A 12,302-nucleotide genomic window follows, 5' to 3' on the forward strand; every position below is an offset into this window, starting at 1 on the left:
ACTAATTATCGCAAGCTTGAGGTTACATATTCAAACTCTCCTTTTGGTGAAAGAAATAGAACGTCCTGCTGACATCAGAAACATCCTGAGGGCTCCTAAACAAGAATGCACTACCAGCTTTACTTCTTAAACCTGTGCAGTAAAAGTTCAGAATTACTGTTCTTCAGTAAGCTGTTCTGGCCTCCAGTACTTAGACAATAAATCATGTTACATTAATGCCATACCAATGGCCTAAAACATATTAATCTCACTCAACAGTAACTGAGAATCACATTACTAATCTGATTCAAGCATTCTGGAGGTAGTAAATGAACAAGCTGAAGCTTCAGGAACCATAGTTAATACTGATCCACAAAGACCCCTTATTTCAATGTGGCCATTACTATACCCCTTGGGCAACACTGACACTCTAAGAATAATGTTATCATTTTACTGTTCTAATGAATAAAGTATCTAAGTTAAATTAAAGCTCATCCCAAATAAAACTAATACCAAATAAGAGACCAGCAGATACAAGCAAAAGCACTATGCTGCTTCCTCACCCAATCCTTCCTTCCTACTTTCTGGCCACAGAAATATATTTTAAAACTTCCTGCAATCCATGTCCACAAGAGGAGGGAGTTGGGAGATATAACTTTTCTTGCCAACTGAGTCCTCTTCTCTGCCCACCCTCCTTCCTGACTGTTCTCCACTTAGTTAAGCTCCACTGATTAAGAGCACTGCTGCTCTTCTAGAGGATTTGGGCACCCACATGGTATCTCACAACTAACTACAACTCCAGTTCCAGGGGATATGACACCTCTTTTTTGGCCTCCATAGGTATCAGGCATGGACACAGTACAAGAGACATACATGCAAGCAAAACACCCATACATATAAAATGGAAACCAGAATGGGCACCAAGAGGTAAACTGCCACACTGGTGAGGGTGAGGAGGGTTTTGCTGATTAAACTGAGTCAGAGGCTCCACAACCTGACCCTATATGCCAACAAAAGTTATGAGACCTAGGTGAATACAAGAAAACAGAAAAGTAGGGTGGAGGCCCAAGGATAATGCATGTTTTTAGGCCTCACATAAGAAACTATCCATACTAAGAACTTTCTCAAAGATACTACATCTTATGTGTGGTGGGTGGAGAAAATATTCCTATATTGTTAAGCATACATTCACTCATTGAGAGTGTGAAGTAGGTTACTGTAAGTAAACAGTACTCAGGAACATTTATAAATGATACCTTTTAAAGGTATGAAGACAAATGGGTTGGATATCCAATCTCCTAAATCTTGCTTTTTGTACACTGTTTTTTCCTCAATTAAATGGGAACAAGAGTTGACATTTAGACTTTTTTTTTTTTTGGAGACAGTTTCTCTGTGTAGCCCTGGCTGTCCTGGAACTCACTCTGTAGACCAGGCTGTCCTGCTCTCACAGAGATCCATCCACTGCCTCTGTTCACCATGACCACCTGACAACATTTGGACTCTTAAAGAGCAACAAATTATTCACTTATTCTTTATATAAAGAAAATTTACATATCACCATAAGTTAATGAAATTGTTACTGCTTTAAGTCTAAAAGTAATGTAATTATAATCTAATTTTTCACAGTGTCCACATTTAGTCTTGCCAGTTATCAAATGACTTTTCAAAGCCTCTTCCCATTAGGACTGTAAGGACAATGACTTCCCAGGTATTAGCTCTCTCTTTAGCCTCATTAATTCATTCCATCTGTTAAGGAGTAGCAGGAGAAGAGGTAAAAACAAATGAGCTGTTAGATGATCCAAAGTTATGATATCCTGAGTTACAACTATTTGTCTAACACAATCAGACCATTTCCTTTTCAAAGAACAATCATAATTTAAAGAATTACATGGTTGAGAGATATTTAGAAAGACATTTTCTAGTCAAAGCTGAATTTAAATCATTCTCCAGATACACTATGTCCACTTTTTACTATAATTATTTCCACTGACATTACACAAAAATTAATCAATTGCTTTTACTATGTGACTACAAAATATTAATTCTACTGCCTCCAAAAAGAATCAATAATCATTCTTATATCAGTAAAGTAATTAAAGTCATTTGTAAAGTCAGTAACAATTGAGAATTTTTCTGTTTATGACTAATCCATTATAAACAAAAGCCATTCTGAAAAACTCAATTCTAGAAACAGTTGCAGTCATGCTAAGAACAGATAAGGAAGTACAGGGACCTCACAGGCTATACTAGACCAGACAGGTGAAACACAAAATTGATTTTAAACTGTAGGCTTATACAAATAAATAAAACCTTATCCTTTTTTCTTGTATATATGCTTAAAATTTCTTACACAAATAGAAAAATGTCACAAATAGAAAAATGTTCATTTCCTTTACAAACTTCTTAGAAAAAAGACCGCAAAGAGTTTATAATCGGCTCCCAAGTTTTAGGCTTATCTTTTTCTACCCTTATCAATTTTCTGACATTTTTAACCTAAGCAGAAAAAAATCTTTTTGATGAGTGAAGCATGCCAGCCTATCAATAATGTCCTGCTACATATATCCCATGTTGCTTTTAGTTTCCCATCTCTTCTTTGCTTCAAACCTAAAATGAAGAACATAAAAAATCTCAATTTATTTCTAAAATAAAATATTCTACTAAAATAACATGTTTAGTAAGTGACCAAAGTGTCTCAAATTTCACAAACACCACAAGCTAAGGAAATGCTGCCAGATTTATAACCTCATAACTATTCCACTGAGACATAAAACATTAGATAAGTGGATTTGATGAATAAGCAGACTTCCTGAAATTCCTACCAAGTAAATAGAATCATGACTTTTTTTTTTTCAATTTTTAAACATTATTACTACTTTACATGTCTGAGTGTTTTGCCTGCATGTATGTCTGTTTACCATATGCATGCCTGGTCCTCAGAGAAGCCAGAAGAGGGCTTTGAATCCCCTGGAACTACACAGTTGTGAGCCACCATGTGTGTGCTTGGCATTGAACCCCAGTCTTCCTGACAGTGAAGCCATCTCTTCCACCTCAGGACTGAAGTCTTCAGTGAACTTACCCCCACGCCAGTTTCTTCTTCTTTCGAGCAGCCTGTGAGTTTTCAGCCTCCTTTTTGGCTTTAACAAATTTGTGGCAGGCAATTGCTTTGGCAATTTTTACACCAAGCTAAGAATTATGGAAGAAAAAAGGAAAAAAAAATGTTAAAAGAAATATTCTAGCTAATGTAAGAATCATAATAGTACAAGAAAAATGGGAGCACATGGTTCAGGAACTGTGTCTAAGAAATAAGAAATCCTATGCTCAGTCTCCTTGAACAAAGCATTACAAATACAATAGATATTTCCCTCTACTACTCAAAGACCCTCTCTCTATCCCAGTTGCACCATCTCCTGGATGGAAATCCTTCCCAAACTCAGACCCTTTGAGGGTCCACAAAAGTAGTAATGAGGCCCTTCAAGCTATCTCAGCAATTCGGTAGGCTGAACAGGAATTTGCCCTGATAAGGCTGCAAACAGACTGACAGAGACATCAACTTTCTTTGCTCTGGGCTAGAATTACAGCAACTCAGTATGGTCACACCAGTTATCTCATGCTGATCAGAAGCTCTGATTGGCAGTCACAGATGGGATTAATGAAATATGGGGAAGCTAATTACTACTTCATAAATGTACTCTGCATGATGGGCAACAGCTTATAAGTCTCTGAGAGAGAAAAGAATATAAGGGGAGTCAGAAAGTAAAGAAGCTGGACTCCAGGACCTAGCTGTTCCCTGGGCAGCAGCCCTGTTCATGCTTCCCTGACTGCTAACTGCTGGCCCTCCAAGACTCATTTAGCATGAACCCCAATCCAGATGACTTCTTTAGCTCGGCCTATAAGTTCTTGCTTCTGTATTTCTTCGCCAGGTTGCAAAGTATTTCCCAGGAAGCATCTCCAGAACAGCAATAACAGTACATAATAAAGAGGTTCTTAATGTAAACTATCATCCATGTGTATGACTAAGATCCATTAAGAACTGAGGTGAAGTCAGGTGGCATGGTGGGACACACCTGGAATCCAGCAAAGGGATGCTGCCCAGTGAAGCAAAGCTGTGCTGCAATAATGAACACCAGGCCATTCGGGGCCGCATAGCCAGACTCTGTCTCAAAAACAAGGAAAGCTTTAAATCATCAAAGGCTTTCAATATTTCAGATGTTTCTGGGCATTTCTATTCCTTCATTCAACTAAACACATTATTAAAACACAGGCAGACTCATGGACAGGAAACATAGGAAGCCATTCAAATTAGCCTATCAAAATCCGAGTTTCAGAGATTTGCTTGGCTGACAGCCTAAGAGGGCATTGTTGGAAGTGAAGAGCTCATGTGTAAGAAGTCAACTTAGGAAGATGAAGTCTGTAATGCTTGACACATCTCTCGGCTGATCCAGGGCAACACCTCCTCTAGAGCAAGTGGTAATCAAGATCTGTATGGAATTTACAAATTTGAGAAAAACAGACCTGGTGTTTCAGTTCAGGAAACAAACACTCTGTCTTTTTCTCTCTCGATGGAAGAAAGTAACAAACCAAGGTGCTGATATGGTTAACAGCAGCAAGGCCACTGAAAGGAACAAGTAGGATCTGAAAATCCACTTGACAAAGCAGAGCAAACTCAGCCTCTTCTCAAAATCCAAACCAATTCTAGTTGCACAACTGTGCAAGAACATTTACTCCATAACCTTCATGAAGACACAGACGCTTGCTTCTGCCAGCCAGTGCAGACAACAGCACTAAGCCATACAGGACATCCTTGCACACAATGGATGAGAAAGAAATATGACTGCCTCCATGCTGGCTTTGTTCTGTTAGCTCTCTTCTTTTTCCAGCTCTTTATCACAGAAAAGTTCACCTAAGTTAACCTCCCCGTTCCCCACAAAAAAAAGCTAAGAACTAGGCAGGGAGATGGTTCCCTGGGTAAAATACTTGCCATACAAGTGTGAGGACATAAGTTCAAAATCTGCCCCCGACCTCATAAATCCAGGCATGGTAGCAAATGCATCTGTAATTCTGTTCCTATGGGGAATATGGGAGGCAGAGGAAGGAGAATCCCCAGAAGCTTGTAGGGCACAGCAGGGAAGAGAAGGGAAGGGCAGGGCAGAGAGCCATGACACAAGACATCCTGTCTCAAAAAAGATACAAAGTGAGGACCTGACATTCAAGATTGTCCTCTCTACACCTGAACCACACATAGTACATAGTTACATATATACACACACAGATTAAAAAAGACTAATCAAGGGGTTGGGTAACACTACATCTCAGAACCGGAAACCCAAAGAAAGTACTGTGGCATCATTTTTCATTAAGACAGAATTCCCATCCACTGAAAACCTATGTACTTGTCATACATGAAAAAAAACTAAGTTAGAACCTGCTGCTCAGGTTAGTGCAATGGCCAGTGCAGTGTCAAACAAATCCCTAAATATCAATGACTTTTATTTGTTTCAGTTTAACCTGAGGACAGCAGGGCCCCCATACATCTTGTGGTGCCAGTATCTCCTTATGTGGCAGAACTGGAGGGGTTCTTACTGGCTTGTAAAGTAACATAGACATTGTTTCTGATCAGAGTTAAACACGTAGCTGCAGCTAAATGCAAGAGGACTGGGAAGTGTGGGGGTAAAACTGGACACATGGGGAGCACTAGGTTAACCCAAAAAGCTGTCTTCTGTCACAAAAAGCAGCTTGTGACCTAAGTTTGAGATGCACGGCAAGATGCCAACATTCACATGGATGACTTAATCTCTTTCCTGTCTCATTCCCTCAATATCTATATTTCTCTGTTAATTCCATTCCTACACATCACAAACCAAATAAAAGAATGATGTATGATACAGTTTACCAACTCCCCCAGGTCAAAGTCCTACCTCTCAGCTACTTTTTATTATACTTAAACTCAGCCTCTACCTTGGGTAAAAAACAATATAATGAACCATATCTGCTATATACCATTACCATGAGTGAAAGTTGTTTTCCCAAACTGTTGTAAAATCAAGCTATAGCTCTATATTTTTAACTTACTGAAGTTCCTAATCGGAGTTCCCGAGATATAAGACAGACCAGCCAAGGAACACCTTAGTGTTTCAACGGCCTACTCTCCATGCAACCACAGCCAAATAGAAATGCTTCCAGTGTTCCTGCAAAGCTAAAAATAAAACAAACCCAGAACCACCAGCATCATGGCAAAGTTACAGAGACCACTATCAAGACATAGTATAAACTTTTAAAAATTCTTTACACTGCATAGTAGCCTCCATCACTTTGTGAACTATGTTAATAAACTACCAGGTTCACAGAAGCACTTTCAGACAATGCTCCTATAAAGGCATACTATCCACCTACTTTAGACCATGGGCCAGATTAAATGTAATGCTCTTCAACCAATAATTATTAAAACAAGGTTGCTCCATGTACTGTGTTTTTTTTTTTTTTTTAACAAACAAAACAACAACAACAAAAATGTATGATTTGTAATGATGAAAATCCGTATTAGTTTTTGACCTTCAAATGCTTAAATGAATGTGTTTCACTATTTCTGTGGAGAAATAAATGGAACAAAGATATCTGGAAATACAAAAGGATAATAAGGCATTCAATGAAGAGGTGGTTAAGAAGAAATGTATTTCTTCAGTCAAGATGACAAACTTGAGTTTCAGATATGAAAGAATATTGTGCTGTATTTCTCTATGACAAACAAATAAAATAGGCAGACAAGAATCACCCTTTAACTTCTATAAAAGAAAAATGCATCTTCCTGTCCAATGTAAACATCCCAAAAGCTTGGTCAATGGCTTTTATATTAAATAAAAAAATAAATAAATAAAACAGTTTGGGGTCATCAGATAACTATAGTAACACAGTATGAGAAAACTTTTTTTAATGAATAAAAATACATACGGAATTTCTTGTATGTGTAGCCAAAGTATCAGCATTTTCCATATAGAACATCCAATATTTTGCTGCATTTTAATTAAGGTGTCTAAACATTATCACAAAGAACTGCAAATTGGTCAGAGCATGCAGTAAGGAAAATTAAGCTCTAAAGGCTTTTTATCACCATATTTCAGGAACCAAGGGTGTAAAATGTTCTAATTTGGGATATATTAAAAGCCATAAAAGGTCTTTCAAAAAGATTAATGGTACTTTGCTTGGATTTAAGATAAGGGCTTTAGCTGGTTGGAAAAGCAGGGCCCTGGCTGGACCCTTGAGGCATTCATCTTTACAGCCACTTGGAAGATTTGTAAAAGCGCCTGCACAACCTCAAGCAAATGCACCACGACATTTTTTTAATTCCTTTCAATTTTACAGGTTCAGTGTGTGTAAATCATATTGGGTCGTAAAACAGATAATAATGGCACATCCTTATAAACACAGTGCAGGTTTGAAAAAAAACCTTCAAAATCAAGTTAGTACCTCTTGCAAATGTCATAAAGTTTCCTGATAATCACTGGAAGCATCTGATTCCAACAGCTTAATCTAGCACAGCTACAAACTACTTATCCATTTTATAAAATATTTTAGTCATCTCGAAATTACTAGCTTGTAACAGAGTTATGAAGTTTTCCTCTCTTTTGAACACTTTCAAGGCACTTATTTAAAAATACCAATTATCATACTTTAACTTTTTATACAATAATAGGTCTCTATGAAAAATATTTATGCCATTCTCTTTTGTTCTTTAATTAAATGAAAACAGATGTTTTCTGAAGTAAAGCGGAACCATTACTGGAGTACTTAAAGTGTTAAGGTCTTTAATTTTTATATCAGTTTGGTCGACAATTCCTGATTGTCTTTACTCAAGCTCAACATTAATGTCAAGCAAGTTACCTAGGAGACGAAAGAGATCAAAGAGACAAAAAAACCCTCCAATGTCTGATTAATCAAGCCTGCAAACAGCTTATTTCTTTTAGCCTGCATGCAAGTATGAAAATGAGATTCTGGGAGCCGAACATTGTGCAGATTTGTTCATTCTTATCAGAACAAAGCCAGCGGCAGCTTATTTCATGGATCATTGGCACTGTCATCAGCGCTACACAGAACGGGTGACAGCTCCTCATTTTGAAGCTTGAACAAAATTAGCAAAAAGTCGGCACAAATTAGCCTCTCATCTTTTTAGTAATATGACATTATTCATTTACTTTTTATCCAATTTTTAATTTTTCCCTTGTCAGCTATCCCTTTCTAGTGTCTCTCGCATGCCATCGTAAAATGCCTTCTGAAAAACAAGCAAAGAAACAGCCAAAGTTGAAATAACACACAAAGTTCAAGAGCGAAGAACAAGCATTTCCAATGGCCAGTTCTGCTGTGTTTTAGAATTAAGTTTCAAAACTTTGCAATAATTGATTTTTAAAAACAACTCAGGATGCCAGTGTATTTCAAGAAAGGATGTAACAAGGCTAATAGGTTTCAGGCAAATCCCAGCTTAACGTGGTATCTGCCGCAGTAAATGTTACATTGGTCTTTCCATGGTTACACCTGGGATGCCAGTGTTCTGACAACAGCTATGGCACAGCTCACCAGTAACTGAATTTTCAATGAAGTTCTTTTCTTTGTATCATTGGCATCTTGTTTCAATGTCAACTTGAAATGTGTGCATACACAGGCTGACATATTTGCCTATGTTTGTGTATCACATTAGTTTCTAGACATACAACCAGATACATACTTATACATACCTATAACTCCTGCCAGTTTATTTCAAAGCATAACCAACAAATCCTGATTTAAAACACAATAGGAAGATAGATACACATATACATATGCATCCGATATGATCCATATACTCAACTTTGGTTTAATAGTTAAATAGTTTACCTAAGTCCTGTTTTAATAACTTCAAATTATAGGGGTTGGGGATTTAGCTCAGTGGTAGAGTGCTTGCCTAGCAAGCGCAAGGCCCTGGGTTCGATCCTCAGCTCCACAATAAAAAAAACAAAAAACAAAAAAAACAAAAAAAACCCAATTATACATCGATTACAATTTCCAAAGCAGAAGGAAAAGACGTTACACTGTTGAAATTACTCCCGGATATTGACATTTACATTCAAACAACTTATTCCATTCATAAAGGGGAAAAAGGCATTAAAAAATTAACCATAAGCTGTTAGATGTTTTACACAGCCCCATAAGAAAGACAGTTTTTTGAAAGAACTGTAGTACTGTTTTCAGCAATTTCTTTATCTCTGTTCTTCTAAGTAAGAAAGCCTATTAACAAGCTTTGAACTTAAAATCACATTTACAATAATGTGCCATCAACAGTTTTATAAGCTAATTAGAAAAAGATTAATTAATGACTGGCTGCTAATAAAATGGCAATCATGAAGAAAGAAACCAAGGGTGCTAAGCTTCAACTACCACCAATTAAGAGCTAATTACAAACAAATTATATATGTGTTTTGCTGTGGGCTTTAATTTACTAAAATGGTTTTAATTAAAAGAGAAAACATGCTGATTAATTGAACTGCAGAAAAAAATCTACAGTATAAACTGTGCTTTGTCTGTCTCTTTAATTAGACTTGTAACATCTGAAATCTTTTTTAAGGTTAGTTAAAAGCACAGATAAACATAATTAAGACAGCACATAAGGAACGCCATTCGAGGTGAGCACCCAGCCAGATCCCAGAGGTTAAAAGAAAAGCATCACAATGCAACGAGATTCGAATGAGCACACCTGAAAACCACAGAGAGATGTCCTTTGCTAAATACCAATTTTACTTTTCTGAGGCCAACACACTTTGACTTCGAAGCTACAGGGTTTTTATGGGGAAAAAAAAAAATGTCTTTAAACTAGATGTGAAGGAATTCATCCACGTTCTCTCACAGGGTCAGACAGGCTTACTCCACACACTGTGCTAAGTTCTTCTACATTTAACAACTGAGCTACTTGTTAGAGTTAAGGAGAATAAGGCTTTTAAAAATTAAAACTACCAATGTCAAAGTCCCTACAACTATGTGCTGAGCACACAGGGAGAAACGTCTGCATTAAAAGGCAGAGAGATGACCAAAGTTAATGAAAAGGAGTCAGTCCTGTATGATCCTCAGCAGACGCATACCCACATACCACCAAGGAGAGAGCTCCCATCTCCTCTAGGAACTGGTGCAGCTGCCTAGTAGCAACAGTCCCTTACCTGAGAGGGCTTTTTCTCCCTAATACCCTATCCTCTCTCCTACTGCCAATCCACCAGCGAAATATACCAAAAAGAAATGGTGCTAAACTGTAGTTACTACTAGAAAGAGATGTCAATCAAGAAAACATCAAGACTGGAAGGGAGAATAGTATTAAAGGACAAAATATATTTTCCAGAGTCTGCAGACATCCACACAAAATGACTGTAAGTAAAACCTACCATCTGTTTTTAGAAAAAATTCATGGCTGACAGCATTTGTCACTGCTAACTGTAACATCTCCTTTCCATAAAAATAAAATATTGGTTGGAATAAAGATATGACATTTACTCTTAATACAGCCATGTATTATATATACTTTATATATATATTATTCTGTGTGTGTATGTGTATGTGTGTGTGTGTGTGTGTGTGTGTGTGTGTGTGTGTAGGAAATCTGTACTATATTTTTACTGCTTTTATCCATTCTTCAGATGCCAGAAATGCCCTTCTTCAGCAGGGCTAGATGTTCCAGCAATGTATTTTTATAATGGTTAATTGGAATATACTGCTCAGCATTGTATCTGAGCAGCTTTAACACAAAAGCTTGGTTTCAGGATATTTCTTCCCAAAAGAATATTCATGAAAATAGGAAGAGGGCTATTTTGCCCTGACACTGGACAGGTAGAAATGAAGTCCATCTGAGAAATATATGTAGTTAAAGGAGGGGTGACTCATTTGAGGGTGGGAACATATTGTTTTGCGACCAACTGAAGTTGGTTTTTATCTCCACAGAAAGATGCTTAGAGAAAAGTCCTTTTTACAAAATGTAACAGTTGCTCCAACTGCTTCCCACTAAATTAAATTCAGGCTTTAGAGCTGAATTTCAAAGTATTTGTTTCTACAGGTCTCTTTAAACTGAAGTGTGCCTTATAAAGATAATGAGTCAAAAAAGACAGCAGCTAAGGATGAAGGGTGAAAGATGAGCAGAATGCCCTACCAAGTCAGAGGTCAGTTCAGACAGACATGCCCCAAACAAGAGTTTAAAGAAAGAAACATTTCTTTCAAGTTAGCACAGTTTCATCAGTGTAACACCAGTCTAAGTCTGTGTGTTCATTTCTCCTTAGAAACTGCTAAAGCACTGAATAGGCAGATGGGCAGAGGGTACTCTCAAAGCAGTGTGTAGCTGCACAGCAAACCTAAAGCCACAGCACAGTTTAGGCTGAGACATAAGACTTTAAGTCACCCCTTCCCCTAAACCAGATTTCACACAAACTCCGTCACCACAAATTTGAGGGACACATTTCTGGGAAAAATATGTGGTTGCTGCGTCACAATGAAAGTACACCAACAGCCTAATTTTGACATATTCTCTTTGAGGGCTGTTTTCTAGGTCTATTCACAGACGTGGTTCTACTTTTAACTTCTTTTTTCTCAAAATTGATGCTGCCCTACTAGCTTCACAGGCTTTTAAATGTTAAACATCAAAATGAGCTTCACCTATGGCTGGAAAGGGCTTTAAGAACTCTGGGGTCTGTGCTTCTGAGCAAAGGCTTTATCAGCAGGTCCCAGTCACTACTTCTTGAGAAAAGCAAACGGTGCTGTTATTAAAAACCAATCTACCTGAATTTCAAAAGGACACTTACCATGCATAGATACACTCTATTCATAAAAGGTTTCTGCCCCAAACTCATACTTCTCTAAAATCCCATCTCATCATCACAGTGACTGGCACTACGGGGTGAACATGAGAATCTAAAGTTTGCACCATTCCCCAGCAAAGTTCTTCCTGACTGGACATTCCTTACAGGTGCTCAAAAGGTGGGCACAGCACTGGTGTCTTCCCGAGCCCACGTCAGCATAGCAAACATGAACCAGCTGTCCTCTCAGTTACCTAGGGGAAAAACTACTGGCTTTTCTTTTCATCAGAATGCAGTGAACTCACAGTAAGTCATCTGAATTTACTAGAACACAGCTTAAATATGTATCAAAGTAAAAAGACAATTGAGAAAAATGTTATTTTCACATGTGCTAAAAACAGTATTTCCAAAGCAATTTCATTTGTCATGGAGTATGTCAGGAAAGGACAGATCTTGAAATAAAACTCCTAGTTAGCATTATAAAATTACAACTTCTAAAAAGCAAGATGAGAAAACACCAAACTATAATAC

At 37.6% G+C, this 12,302-nt stretch overlaps 1 protein-coding gene across 3 annotated transcripts in view; it reads right to left on the minus strand.

Moving 5' to 3' along the window:
* Positions 1–1,389: 1,389 nt before the first annotated feature.
* Fam204a (family with sequence similarity 204 member A) overlaps positions 1,390–12,302 on the minus strand; it is a 32,409-nt gene continuing 21,496 nt past the window's right edge. For all 3 annotated transcript variants that reach the window (XM_036174336.1, XM_036174317.1, XM_036174327.1), the window contains 2 exons: positions 3,056–3,162; positions 1,390–2,583 (listed from right to left, as the gene is read on the minus strand). In XM_036174336.1, the coding sequence (XP_036030229.1) occupies positions 2,532–2,583; positions 3,056–3,162 (159 nt within the window). In that variant the 3' untranslated portion in view covers positions 1,390–2,531. The remainder of the gene's footprint in view (positions 2,584–3,055; positions 3,163–12,302) is intronic.

The sequence above is a fragment of the Onychomys torridus genome, chromosome 1 (assembly GCF_903995425.1).
Source record: "Onychomys torridus chromosome 1, mOncTor1.1, whole genome shotgun sequence".
NCBI lineage: Eukaryota > Metazoa > Chordata > Mammalia > Rodentia > Cricetidae > Onychomys > Onychomys torridus.